Genomic DNA, 15,509 nt, shown 5'->3' on the forward strand with positions numbered 1-15,509 from the left:
TTCTACTGGTTACTTCAAAGGAATTAAGATAATACAACAAAGGGTGCAATTAAATTATATTCTATGTCAGATTTTGATGCTAATACTTTCATATAATGAAATCCTATCGCACAGATGGTTACAATATGTATTTACTGAAATAATGTGACCTTATTTAAAATATAATTTTGATTACTTTCTATAAAAGTCTTTCTGACAGACAGCTGATAATGTGGACAATGTTCTTGAACAGTGTTGACTCTTAGTCAACAAAGCTCATCTCTGCAGTGATTGAGTAAATGTCAGCGGTATTTTTCCCTTTTGTTTATTTCTGCCTCACTTTGGTTTCCCAGAGACAGATTAGCACTTGCTCAGTCCAAATGGCACGTTGTTATGGAGAAATAACACTGAAAGAGATTTGCCTGTTATATAATTGACACTTCTCACGTTTTACATGGACACCAGAGAAGGGGGAAGAGCCCGAGGGCAAACTTTGGATGGGGGAAGGGACAAACATGGGTGATTGCCGCTGTGTGTACATCATAGATTTATGCCTCTTAATCGAGGAGGGAAACAGAAATAGCTTAGCCTAAACACATGTGGATAGGATGAGCAGCCACACTTAGTGCTGCCTTGCTTTATCAGAAAAGTCTGTGACTGCCAGTTCTCTGTCACGAGTGTGTGCGGCTTTTTGAGAAGGGCAGAAATACTTACAAGGACTTGTGAGGTTCAAAGGGAAAGGAGCCACTTTAGGTAAAGTGAGCGCTAGCAGCAAGTCCATCCCTTTTTCCTTTTGCCTGTTCTGCTTGAGCTGATGCCATCAAAAGCCTGCGAGTGAGTGTTGTCTGATAAGTAGGACACACGTGTGCCGTGCTTTGCCAGCTTGAGCTTTGTGTGTGACAAATGGGACGATATGAGTGATATTTCCTGTTACCTTGTGGCCAAAAATGATTTTGCTTAAAATAGCTCATTGTTATAGTTCAAAGCAGTCTTTAACTTATTTTAATATAAATGTATTTGATATATATTGGAGGAATTGATCCAACAATCAATGGTGAAAGCAACTGACAAACATCTGGCAGGGCTTCCACAAGAGACAGATGACACACAAGCCAAGCAGACCTGTGAACCTGCAACACAGCAAATCTTTACATTAGCCACAACATCTTTGCACACACCAGACGTAAGATGTTTTTTTAGCTGTAAGCCACACAACCACAGACTGTTGGCCCCACGATAAAGATGAGATACCCCCTGGTGCACCTAGTGACAGTGTTAAAAATAGTCCCTCTGAGGAGAGACCGAGCGCAGCCTACCTGCTGCATCCCTTCTATTTTTTAACAGCCTCTTTTTGAAGCTACAACGTGACTAGCATGGCTACGACTGAATAGGCCCAAGCTTTGGACATCAATGTCCAAATTGTTTCTCATTAGTGCATAACTGTATTTGCCTTTGACAGTAGACTCTTTCTGACGGTTCATGACATTTCAGAAGCTTTGACAAATATCCCTCAAGCTGCAATAAACAACCTTGATTTCTCTTAGAATAAATTTAGCTTTTTTAATATACTTTGCTTTCTGTTCATGCCACACTCTCTTTCCCGCTCTTCTTCCCCAATCCTACCCCCATTGCACCCTGCCATCAAAGTAAGTTTGCTGATGACAGACTGGAAAAGCAGTTGGTATATTTCTTTGTCTTTGGAAAGAAGCACTCTGCTTATTACAGATTAGTAGGTCAACTTTCTCTATTATCAGGGGGCTTGATTTATATGGAGTTCTGCTGTGTGGGGGCTGCTGAAAGCCAAGTATATTAGCCAGCTACGGCTTGAGCCAAAGGCTTCTGCCAGAAAATCAATAAGAAACTTGCCGGCTCCAGTATCAATAGCAGGAAGGCACTGACTGAGAGGCTGGGAAATAGTGGTGTAGTCCACAGCCCAAAGGCCATACTTCAGCCGAGCTCATTCGTAAAATGTAAATTCCAGCGGCACTTTGATACCCGGTGACTTGCATCTTACATGAAAGTGTGGGTTTGTGCAAGTAATACAAACATCACTGCAGTGTTTCATTAGCTTGGAAATGCAAGAGTGACAGACCTTTCCTGTAAGGAGCAGTGTGATGGATGTTTGTGCACCTGAATTTGTTCACTTGATTTACAATGTCTTTGTTGAACCGCACAACTGTTATACCTTACGCTGATGGTGAAGATTTATTCCTCGTGTCCAACCAATAAGCAAACACATAATATACGAAGTGAAATATTTAGGTATCTTAATATGTCAAAGTTGCCCGGTTTAAATGGATTGTTCTCTTAAGGTGTTGCAGAATGTCTTTGTGAACTGTGCAGTTCTTCACAAAGCTCAGCAGATACGGTCTAATGCAGCACGCCTGTGTGTCAGGAGCATAATTTCCTGACTGCTGTCATTGTGAAGGTCTGCTAATCCAGCTCCAAGGCTAATCACGGGGAGCAGCCTCCCCCTACGGATCTCTGCTTGGGGCTCCTGCTCTTTACTCATAAAACGGATTTAATTAGACAAAAGGATGATGGCGACTTTCCAGACCCCGTGGCTCTGATGCATGGCTCTGAGACTGTGTGGCCGTGAGGCAATGTTGGCGCTGAAGCAGAATGTGATGGGATTAGTGCTTTTTTTTTTTTGTTGACTTAGATGTTTTTTTCTCCGCCTCTGTTTTAGAATTAGCAGGTTAAATGAGTTATCAGATGCAAGGTTGGTGCAGTGTTAGGGTGTAAATGTTAATCTTAGATGATTTGTTTAGAGTTCATTCAGCATTTAATACACAAAGCAAAAGGGAGCATTTGTTTGCACAGTTCTGTAATCGCCCTGTCCTTCTGTTTTTCACTTATCATGCTGAGGCATGAACCGTTGTGATAGCAGCACCTGGAGAGGTGTGGGGCCAGGGCCATATTTAGATTGCAGAATACAGTGGACCAGCAGAAGCACTCAGACATGCTCGGCCGTGCCTCAGCCATCTGTGAACGCTGCTGTTTGATCCTTTGCTATCAGTCTTTCCCGATAGCTGCTTTCAACTTTGTCCTGTCAGAGGGAGGCAGAAGCAGAGTGGGGTCTAGGCCACGATGTCTGATTTTAATGAGTTATGCAAATGTGGTTTTTGACAATCCGGCAACTTCTGAACAACCTGTGTATTTTTAATGCGTGTTGATGTCAGAGTGTAATGGGAATAGTGGACACATTGAGAATGAGAGAAAATCGACTGCATTTTTTTTTTTTGTGGGTATCAGTTTCTATGGAGGAATTATGAAATTGATCTGGTCGTAGTGCACTGCTATGTCAAAGTGGAACTATGAGATTTCATTTTGTGCCCTTTAAAGTTGTCATTGTCTCTGGTTATGGCAGCTCAGGATTTTATCTTCAAAGAAAGAATAGATTTAAATATCTTCCCTTTCAAAATCGCAACCATGGACAGATATAATTCAGTTGCTTTAAACTCGTGTGCAACCTCTGATGAGGCCATGTGCTGCATCAGCAAAACAGAAAGGTTGGAGTGTGTGATTGACATAACTTAGCATATTGCATGATTAGCATATGTATGTGACAGGAGCATATTCATTGTGAGCTGTGATTACAGCCAGAGTGTAAGAGAAGGGTGTGTTAGAATGATATTGTTGACAGATGTTTAGGCAGATTACCAGGACTTACAAGTTTGTCAGCTACCAAAAGGATTAGCATTAATAACATTAAGTTAAGCTAACTGTGATTTATCGATTTAAGAACCACTAATTGTGTATTCCAAATGAACTAAATAAAATGCATGACGTCGTATCTTTGTACGAAAAAGGTTAATTGCCTTACCCTTTCTGGAGCAATATAACTTCAAATGTTTTCATAAGTAAGGCTGAGCTTCATCTCACATCTAATTGAGGTTTAAATGATTGATTGGTTTACATGATTATCAACATCAGGCACTTTGCTGATGAGGCTTTGTTTGTTCGTGTTTAGAACTGATAGGATTATATTCCTCAGTGAACCACAGCAAACCAAAGCATCTCAGTAACAATAAAAGTTTTAAACAATAACATTAACCCGAAGTAGTTACATTAATTACAAATGATTTTCTTATGAATACACTTTTAACCCAACAGGTTCCCTCTTGCCTTTAGGACCTGCTTAAGAGTGTAATCACGGCAGGTCTCTGCAGTGTGATTTTTCTGGCTTGTTTATGGGAACAAAAAGGGTTGTAAAAGCAGGTGTAAGCTAGGGTACGACAAAAGTGTAGATTACATCAGTTACTAAACCTCAGCTCAGCAAATTAGCCTTTAAATATCGTTATTTATTTACATCAGTGCATCTTAAACAAGTGATGATCATAAGACAAAATGTGTGCTTAGAGACAGATCTGTTTTATAGTGTACTTGGGCTTCATTGTGCACATGTTTGTTCCATAATAAGGATGTGATAAATGTGTTAAAGTGTTCGGGTTTGACACCTTATCTCTTGGATAAAGCGAATTAAAGTTAAATGGTGTTTCACAAACAGGATATGTATGCGATGTAATCTCCTCCTCTGTCTTGTGTATCAGAACTGCTCTCCCCAGCTCTGCAGAGGCAGGCGCATTGCTGTGATTTGGTCTGCTAGGTTGCTACGGACACACAGTTTTATCTATTGACAGCTTATGCCTTCTTCTCCTCCTTAACTGTCCGTTAACGAGGCTTAGCTGTGATGAGAGATGCATCTTCAGATGATTCATTCTATAAAAGCTTGGCTTTTTAAATGCGATTAGCTCTGTTGCAAGGTAAGAATTTTTATGGCTGTCTTACATGTGCTGTAAGTTTTGGTGTAACAGTGGCGAGCGTCTGGAAATCAGGGACCACAAGCTTGTGTTGAAGATATGATTTGTGGTTAGTCTTTATGTGTAAATGCTTTGGCTTTTTGAGATGTCCATCAACATTAGTGAAGGTTTTATTTGTATTACTCTGAGTGCTATGGTATTACTCAGCATTATAAAAACACAGTGTAATGCTATATGGTCCTGTCTACAACTAAAAGAGAAAATTATGAGTATCCATTGCAGCGCACGGCCATTCCTTATTGCCTCGTCACATATGACATTATTTAGTTAGGCTGTTTTTGTTGTTTTTTTAAACTAATTGTTCACCTCCTGATAATTAAACACTAATGTACTTCCAAAACACAACATTTGTACTGGCAGCACTTATAAATGAAATGACAGGGGTAAGGGTAGACACCAGACAATGTTTAAGTTAGAAATATTGTTTGGGACATTTTTTGTGTCAAAATCTCATTTAAGTAAATTAAACTTATTTCAGTAAATGATCCTGCGTGTTTGAATTTTAGCTTTATCATTGTCCCCAGTCAGACAAGAATCCAGCTTTGATTGAAAAAGCTGGGCTTCAGTCCATCTACTCCTTCCTTACTGTTACTATTCATATACTTCTGTTTGTGAACTTTTTAAAAAAGTTTTGAAGCTCTAGCTGTCACTAATGTCACTTCTGTAAACCACACATACAGAAGTTATTACAGAAAATACTCTGCATAGGTTTTCTTACATATTAAAATTAAAAAATGAAACAAAAAATTCCATACCATAATAGCAAAAGAGAATAGTTCATTAGAACCATGATATAATACAAGCTCGCCCTTTGTTGCTAAAAGCTAATTCATTCAGAGCTTGCATCAATGATACAGCTAATGGAAACTTCATTTTACTGTTGGATTGGGTGAGAAAGGCTCTATTTTTCTGAGGGAGTTCTTGGAGAACCCAAGAAGTAATTAAAATCTGCTGTTAGAACTAATTAACCCTGAACAAATAACATCATTGTGAAGTCAACAATACAAAAAAACCCCAACCAAATAAGTATGTTAGGGTGGAGAGACATACAAGGGCAACCAGCACTGGTTTGAGTGTGTCAGCTTAGTGATAATTAAAGAAGCAGTTTTCCAAAACCACTGTTGTGCTGTTTACCTGTTTGAACGTGATTGTACGTTCCACTTAGCTGGTAGCCAAGCAGCTAATAAATGAGCCACTGATAGTGAAGCATGAATGAAGCAGCCAATGCTAATCAGCTAATGCTAGCATGATCTCAGTGCTCTGCTTGGAAAATGCTACGGATATCTTGCTAACAGCAAGCCTGATCATACTAGCTTTCAGATATATAACTTAATTCTTGATCACATGGGTAAATTAAGGTCACTTAAATTAGGCATTCCACAATAAGCCCTGCTTTTCTTTGCCTCATTTACAAAATACCCCTCTGGCCCTATACTTTTAGTTGTGAATCTTAAAGTAGCAATATATTTTAGCAAGTTGGAACAGATAACTGCAAGTCGTCCAAAAGTCGGTTGTTTTTTTTATTTTTATGCTAATCGTGGTTGTGGTTTTACTTATGTTACGTTTGTTTGTTTCATCACAGAAGGAATGGCTGTGCCTGAACTGCCAGACTCAAAGGGCACTGTCGGGACAGTTGGGAGACTCTGGAAAAATGCCCCAGCCTTCACCTGTATCTGCAAAGCCAGAAACCTCGGCCCCACCTGCAACCACAAAGGCAGAGCCCAAAGCTGCCCCAAAAAAGACAGAGCCCACACCTTCATCAACAAAATCACAGCCCACACCGGGCCCCATCAAGGAAATACCAACAGTCCCAACCCAAAAAGCAAAGGTGGAACCTCCATCTGTCAAATTAGAAACCACAGCCACAGCAGCTTCCACACAAATCGAGCTCAAGACAGCTCCCGTACCCACAGCAGCAAAAGTTTCACCTTTAACATCAGAAAAACAGCCTTTAGCAACATCCAAAGCAAAAGTCATTGAACCCACCATGGCCCTAGTGGAACAGAAGGAATTACCACCAATAGGGGAAGTGCCAAACACAGATGTTCCCAAGACTGTAACAGTGGGAGAAAAAGAAGAGGTGGTGAAAAAGGAGCCAAGCGTTCCAAAAGCTGAAGAGTCTAAAGCTGACCTTTCAAAGGTCAAAGTTGAAGCAGATATACCTGAAGCTCCCTCTTTACCAGTGACAGCAGCCGCAATTGTACCCACCCCCCCTAAAGCTGCAGAGGTTGCTCTGGCTGGAGTTGTTGCAGGGATTGAAACAAAGCCAGAATTGTCTGCTCCAGAGAAGATTGTTAAGGAAGTACAACAGGATGATCATATCACACAGACGCAGCCAACAAAGTCTTTACAGCAAGTTGAAGTGTCACAAGAAACACAGCGTATATTGGTAGTAGAACCTGGCAGCAAGGAAGTGACAGATACGCTGGTTGAAAAGGTTTCTGATGTGACCTCAACTCCAGAAACACTACCAGTATCTACAAAGGACATCATACAAGTAAGAATGTGCTCTACTAATTTGTTGTATAAAGAAAACAAGTTTATAGTATGGAGAGTCATTTTGTCATTACTACCATGCTTGCTATACATTCACTATACTTAACATAAAAAAAAAATGTCATCAAAATATTTTGACATCTAAATACTAGCTCATTTGAAAGTCATATTTGGCTAGAAAAATAAAAAACTATGAGAAGCTTATGTTTTGGTGGACACATTTTTTCTTCACAAATTCCGCATATATATTTTTTTACTTTTATATATACTTTTCTTCAGTTCAGACTATATGCTCTGATCATGCAAAGGGGTGTGGCATGCACTGAGCAGGGAATTAATTTTAAGAGCTAGTATTACAAAGACAATTTTCAAATTGTTACTGCTAATCTACACAATGAGGCACATAGCTCTTATATTGCAAACTGTGCTTAGTAAAGGCTACAACTGCTTGCAAAAAATAACTGTCACTGTAAATCAAAAAAATATGGTGCATTGAAAGTGACGACTTATCATTCTTGCAGTATCTCTGTTTCCTGAAGGCAACATGAAGGTCCCCAGCCTTCCTTATAGTGCTGTCACTTAAGATTCCACGCCCTGACGCCCGATCGGAGCCAAAAGTCTGAACTGAAAAGATGTAACAAAGACCTGAAAGTCCCCAAAAATTTGAAAACAAAAAATAATATTTGAATGTGAAAACAGAACTGAAAAAATAAGATTTCAAAAATTAAACACTTTATGAAAGTTTAAAGAAGTAACATAATTTAAAAGTAATTTAATAATTTCACATCTGAATCAAAATTATTGTTTTTACCCCATAATTGCACACAGTGCTGTATTTTTTCAAAGCTCTGTATAAAAGCGTAACTTTAAGTTTCAAATTTAGTTTTTAATATACAATTATGTTTTTCAACCTAACAAACATTTTGGCACAGATCTGGGTCCATACAGTTAAAAGAAAAATAAGATAAAATATCTGGCAGTGTTTGTCCAATGAAGTCAGATTTCCTAATCAAGTACATTTATTCACAGTTATCTTTTTTTTCACATTTTAGGACCAAGATGAAAACAAAAAGGAAATCCATGCTGGGCAGGCTGAACAGGAAAACATAATTGTTCCTGTGACAACTACTGGGCCTAAATCCAAATCAGAGGAGCATGATGAAGATCAACCCCAGATTTTACCTATATCACAGGAATTCAAGGATGGGCAGGTGGTTAGTGATGCAAGTAGAGACGATGTAAACACAGATCCATCCATGACAGTAAAGGAGGGGGTTAAAGCTGAAAGAAGGCGCCTAAGTTTTCAAGTAATGGATGAGAGCAGTGAAAGTGAGATCACACCCTCACCCTCACCAACAGCTCAGAGGAGAAGGCTGAAGGTTAGCAATGTTTCATCCAGCGAGGAAGACGTCAAAACGGAAAGTGCTGACTCCAACATGGAAGATGAAGAATTCATCCGCAGGCAGATAATGGGTATGGGTGATGAAGAAATGTCTCTTTCAGAAGATGAGAAAGAAGAGAATTTGGAAAATGTGGAAGCTATCGAGGAGGTTGAGCTTGAAAATGCTTCAGTGACAGCCAAATCACTGTCTCGAAAAAGTAGCACAGAAAATGAAGGCAGCCTAGCCAGGAGAATAGCCCCCAAAACGGACATTACAACGACTCAAGAGGTTCCTGAAACTATGCCTAACACTACTTTTAAGAAAGCTATTCCAGTCTTGAGGCAGAGACAAAGCACTGATGAAGAAGTAGAGAGCATCACAGAATCCCTGTCAAAAGGATCATCTAGTGTTCAGGTATCTAGCTTTACTCCAGGATCTTCACCTACATCAGCCTCATCCCTGGAGGAAGACAGTGATAGCAGTCCTAGTCACAGGAAGGTCAAAGGGGACAAACAGCATCGCAAAGGTAAACACAGGCAGCCAACCCAGCCTCTCCCTACCATTGAAGACTCCTCTGAGGAAGAAAGGACAAAGGAGGAAGAAAGGACTAGGAAAGACAAAGATGAACTAAGGGCCCATGGCCAATTAAGGACTCCAACAGAAGATACCTCCTCCACAGAGGATCTGAGACAGGTCACAGTTATTGATGAAACCAATAGAACATCTGGCTCTCAGTTCTCTGTAAGTATGGAATCGGAACCAGACGCGAGACGAGCTGTACAGAGAGGACGCAAACCTTCACCAACAGTGATACCATACACTTCCCCTGATCCATTTGAGGAGAGGTATACAGTGGCAAAAACACTGAAGAGTGCCGAAGAAGCATATGAAGAAATTATTCAGAAGACAAAAGCTATTCCAGGGGAGAGTCCTCCTGATATTGAGCCACTCTATGGAGGAATGGCAATAGAGGACTACCTTTATGAATCCTTAGTTGTGGAGCCTGAACTCCAGATGAGTGAATTTCATGAGGAAGACTCCAAACCCGACAATGGCTCTGAAAATCTAAAAAAACTCAGGTCTCCAGAGGAGGTTTATGAAGAGATGATGCAGAAAAAGAGAGAACTGATGATGATAGAGCAAGAGTTTCAACAGGCCCAGACTGCCATGGATACTTCCTCATCAATGGTCACTAGTCCTATGGCAATCGTTGAGACCTGTGTGGTGGCAATACCCACGGAAGAGATGTCACCTACTGAAAATATTGATATGCCTTTTACAAGTACAGAAACTTCCAGTGAAGTGCCAGTGAAGAAAAAGAAACGGCCAGCTCCACCACGCCCCTCTGAACCCCCTAAGCGCTCTGAGGTCACTACTATTCCTAGTACTATGAGTGGATCTATAGGTTTTGTTAGGCCTATGGTGCCTCAAGATCCGGCACTCAGAAAGGCATTGTTCCCCATACCAGACCTCAAGATTACCCAGTGTTCTTCAGGGGAGGAAGAGGATGATAGTCTTGCTGACGAGTACGGTGTTGGTATTTCCTCTGACATTACACCCAGTGATGACTCTGAGACTAAAGAAGATCCATCAATAAGCCCACCTTTGTCTGAAATTGCTGAGATCGAGCCTATCTCTGTGGTCTGCGAAATTCCAGAACCAAAACCTATTCCAATGCCAATATCAGCCCCAGAACTTACCACAACACCTTCCCCTGTATCGCCTATGTCTCCTCCAACTTCACCAGCAACTCCAGATTCAAGTTTGGCTTCTAATGCTACATCTTCATCATCATTCCAGGCGCAAACTCCTCTTTCATCAGATTCAACTCCACTGTCCACACCAACACCTCCAACTTCATTTTTAACCCAATCAATTCCAGAGATCTCACCACCATCTTCTGCCACAGTTGTTACTATACCAGATGTGGTGTCTGATCCATCCAAAGCCCAAGCCATTCACGTTCAGCTTACAGCTTTCGCAGCTGAAGCCCCTGCATCAGCCCCTGCATCAGCCCCAGTGGAAATGCCCCCTCTGGAACCTGTTGTTGTTCAAATGCCAGACTTGGTGTCATCTCCATCACAGGTGCCTTCCGAGGCTCCAGCTGTTATACAGGTCTCAGCACCGAGTCCAGCACCTATTGTTGTCTCATCTAAACCTATGGCCCAAGTGGCTGCAACACCTGTTGCAGTCTCCACTCCAGCTTCAGCCCACATCATTTCTGCTTCTGTCACTTTGGCCTCATGTCCTGGTCCAGTCATAGTCCAGATGCCTGACCTGGTTTCAACAACATCTCCAATCTCTGCACAAGCCCCTGTACCAGTCTCAGCACATGTAACTACCCCGGCTCAAGCCCAAGCTAAAGTGGTACACTCAATCCCAGTACAACCAACTGTTCCATCTATGCACCCTGTGGTAGTCCCAGCACCAAGTCGAACAGCTCAGGGGCCGGCATCAGTTTCAGCATCAACTACTATAGTCAAAAAGAAGGTTCCACCCCCACCTCCCCCTCGGTCTACTTCAGTGTCATTATCTGAGCCTACCTCAGAGTTGCCACTTGTAAGGGCTGCACAACATGCCACCCCTATTATGACCACCACCTTAGCTATGGGAACCACAACAGCTGGCCAGCCAATGCAGTCAGTGGTTGTAGACATACAGCCAAGGATGGATGACAAACAATCAGAAAGTGCGGCTCAAATAGTAACCCAAACAAGACAAGGGCATGTGGTCATTATAGTCCCCAGTGGGGAAAACATATCTCTGCGTGGAAAAATCCAACAAGACATATCTAGCACAGGGCCAATAGCTTCCATTCCGTCTCTGACTAGTCAAAAAGCCACACAACCTGCCTCAGATACACCCAGTACAGATACAGCCCCAGTATCCAGTATGGTGTTGGCTTCAGCTCCAACACTACCACCTAAACCTATGGCAGGGATAACAGTTTTAGACACAGTAGAAATACCAGTAGCAGATACACCTCCTCCTGCTCCTAGCACACTACCCAGGTCAACTGTTTATTCAAAGGCACCAGTTTCTGCTGTTGTGACAATTGCTACAGCAACAGAAGGACAAGTTTCTGTTACAACATCTGGTCCCAGTCATACCACCAAGCCTCCTCCACCCATACCACCAAAGCCTATATCAATTCCAGCTGGACTGGTTTTCAGCCACAAGCCAGGAGAGAGTGTCAAGCCACCTCCTCATGTGGTTCCTAAAGCTGCAACACTGCCCAGGACCAAAGAACCTCCAAATGCTTTGTCACTTAGCCTGACACGCCCTGTGGAGTCTAAGTTGGGGGCAACATCTCCTAAGTCCCCTTTGTCTCCAAGACATGTCAAATGTTTACAAACCTATGTAGTGATAACCCTTCCATCTGAGCCTGGTTCACCAACAGAAGGAATAACAGTCCAGGCACCTGTAAGACGTGGCTCCATCCCATCTACGAAAGTGACAGGGGTACGGACTACACCATTAGAGCAGAAAACACCCACTGATGCATTTTCAGCACAGGCTGCAGTCAGAAGAGCGTCTGTCCCCACTGTAAGGCATCAGTCTCCAATACATGTAGCTCCAACTGTGGCAGTTGAGCAAGTGACTCCCTTGGCGGTAGTTGCTGTTAGAGCCAGGAGAGACTCTGTGCCTTCTGAAGTACAACTCCCAATATCTGTGGTTGATGTCATCTCAGTGTCATCAGGTCAGGACACATCTATTCAGGCACAAAGTGTGCCTGCTCCAATTAAGAAACCATACGTCCAACAACAACAACAACAATCAGATACTCAGCCACTACCACTAACTGAAACAATCTCTGATGACATAGCAATTCCCCAAGAGCAAAAGTTTCCTATTCAACCACTAACCATCCAAGCCACAGTAAGTGCACAGACCAAACCATCTGTTGTTCAGCATCCAAAGAAAGCTGCAGAGGCGATAACAGTTCCACCAGAGGTTTCAGCTGTAGCAATAATTCCTCAGGCCGCAATACAAAGTCTACCTGGGCAGCAACAGCCTTTAACAGAATTTGTTGCTGTGCCAGTCCGACCTGAGGTACCGTTACATGCACTTATTCCCCAAGATAAACCACCTACAGTCTCCTCAACTGTTCTTTATTCTCAAGTTGAAACTCAAATAGAAATACCCGAAAGAGAACAGGATATTCCTACTGATGTCATTGTCACTGAGGCAGTGCCTATAAGATCACCATTACCAGGACCGAGTCAGCAAATTCCTGTTCATCAGCAATTTATGGTAGCAGAAATGACAGCTCAAGTAGAGCAAGAATGGCCACAAGGTTTAAACAATACTTTCGCCATTGCTGAACTTCAATCCGTACCAAAAACTGTTCAGCCATTAGACATTCTGCCCTTCGTGACAGAGCAGCTGCCTCAGCAGCAACCACTTCTTGTAGCTGATGAGGTGACCCTCCCTACAAAGTTTGAGTTACCTACAGAGGTCATTACAACTGACCTCGATGTAAGAATACCATCAGTAGCAACTGTATCTCCAGTACCTTATCCTCTACACATAGTAGCTGAAGTTACCCCAACACCTGATGTAGCTAAGGTTATGCCACTACCTACAGTTTCTAATCTGACGAATCCTCCAGTTGTTGAAGTCATACCATCAACGCTTGTGATGGGAATCCAACAAATGGCAGTGCAGCCAGAAGTACCTTCTGGTACTTACATGCCACAGGTCTATGGAGCAAATACATCCTCAGTCATGTCACATTCAACACTGCCACTGGAGATCATAGCTTTGCAGCCTGAGCGTGAAACACCAACGGAAATTATAACAAAGGATGTTGATGTAAGAAGAGCTACAATACCAACATCAGTGGTGCAGCCTATGGCTGGGATGCCAGTGGGAGTCATTACAACTGAGGAAACAACCAGTAGGAGGAGGACATCTATATCATCCATAGCACAGCCCCCATACACCAAAAGTGAGATATTTACCTATCCTTCAGCATATGAAACACCCACAGAGGTGGTTACGACTGAAGCCTTTGCTACCACCAGAAGAGAATCCATAACCATGCAGCAAAAGTTACCATTGGCACAGGTGGTAAACTTGCCAGCAGAGAAAGATATTCCTATTGATGGTCATCCAGTTCAGTTCCCCTACAGAAGAGGATCTATTCCTTCAACGGAACAAATACCACAAGTATTAAATTATTCATCAGAATATGATCACCCTCTAGAGATAATAACCACTGAGGCATACACCAGGAGAACCTCAATGCCCACCTCACAGAACCTTGCTCCAGTCACAATCACTAAAATTCAACAAGAGTCCATTGAGAGCCAAGAGATTCGAGGACCAGAAAAGGTAGTCTCCAGTATGAGTCACATGTATTCCTCTTCAATTTCCACCTCAGGCCAGCCTCCTGAAAGCCTGCCTAACTTGGTCACTCAGGTGGTCACCACAGAGGTCCAAAGGACCACTGTTTCTGTGGTCCATGAAAGACTTCCACAGGTACCTCCACCCAGTGTAGCAATAACCATCCAACCGGACATAGCTAAAGTCCAGCCTTTGCCCAAACGGAATGGAAAGATAATCTACCCTGGTGATGTTATTGACTTGCGTACCATGAAGGTTGGAGTAAAGATGACTGAACAAGGCATGGATCTGACACCACCTGAGTCATGTCGACAGTCTGTTTCAAGTGACTCTAGTTTGCGTCAAATTACAGCAGTGCAGCCTGAGATAGTAAATCTTAGTGCAGAGATCACTCCTGCAACCACACTGTCTGTTGTCACCGACAGTATCACAATAGTGACATGTACAGCCACCATTTCTTCATATAACAACACACCAGCAGAGAAACCGCTTGATTTGCAAGGCCCTGTTATGTCATTGCCTCTGCCTCTAACCACATACAAACCGTTCGAACCGCTTGCACAGATTGTATACAGACCTGTGAACTCCCAGGCTGTAGCCAGTGCTGTAGCATCAACAGCTCAAGACATACCAATAAATCTTTCCTTTGGAGTCTCCTCGGGAGGTAAACAGCCGATACCTTCGGCCCAAGCAGCTATCAGCAACGGAGGTCCTGTCCTTTCTCTAGAGGCCACAGGGGCCATGGACTTGTCAAACTACAGACCAGTAAGAGCTATGGTAGCTTTGTCTGGCACAAGCCCAGGAGTGGTGACCACTGTTGTCGAGGATGATGGAACTCCAGTTGACCTCACAGCTGGTAGGAGGAGTGTGTGCTGTGATGTCATCTACAAATTACCATTTACAGGAAGCTGCAGAACACAGCCCCCAGTCACAACCCAGCCTGACAACCGTTTTGGCTACAGAGATGACCACTATCAATATGATAATGCCGGACTGTATGGTATTAAAGGCATGAATGGTATAAAATCCTCAATGTCTGAGACAAACCTGACAGAGGCAGGACTGTATTCCTATGATCCCAAGAGTGACTATGACTATCTCAGTGGATCCACAGATGGTGCCATAGACCTTACTGCTGCAAAACTTTCTGCTGGTGAGTTCAGTGGTATTTCTGCATGTTTGCAGGATTTTTTTGTTACCATCCTCTATGCTTGCTCCATGGGCTTGTATTTGATTGGTTTCATCAATTTTATAATTTTATTTGCAAAGTGCCCTTACTCTGAAATAATTTGCAGACTGAAAATATATTTATTTTTATTTAACTTTATTTAGTCATGCTTCCTTTTAATTTGTCAAATTTCTTTGCTGTTCAATATGCATGATTTTATTCATTATTAACACAATCTTTTTTTGTTTTGTCTTCATACAGATGCATGTGTGTGCCTGCGTGTTCTCCCTCAATATTTTGGTTTTGCATCTT

General features: G+C 42.3%; 1 protein-coding gene across 4 annotated transcripts in view; it reads left to right on the top strand.

The window, feature by feature from the left end:
* LOC138613051 (protein piccolo-like) overlaps positions 1–15,509 on the top strand; it is a 42,044-nt gene that overhangs the window by 1,891 nt on the left and 24,644 nt on the right. For all 4 annotated transcript variants that reach the window (XM_069686622.1, XM_069686623.1, XM_069686624.1 and 1 more), the window contains exons 2-3: positions 6,385–7,299; positions 8,351–15,182. In XM_069686622.1, the coding sequence (XP_069542723.1) occupies positions 6,385–7,299; positions 8,351–15,182 (7,747 nt within the window). The remainder of the gene's footprint in view (positions 1–6,384; positions 7,300–8,350; positions 15,183–15,509) is intronic.

This window comes from Semicossyphus pulcher, unplaced genomic scaffold (genome assembly GCF_022749685.1).
Source record: "Semicossyphus pulcher isolate SPU_LCO1_2020_fin unplaced genomic scaffold, fSemPul1.0.p SCAF_8, whole genome shotgun sequence".
Lineage (NCBI taxonomy): Eukaryota > Metazoa > Chordata > Actinopteri > Labriformes > Labridae > Semicossyphus > Semicossyphus pulcher.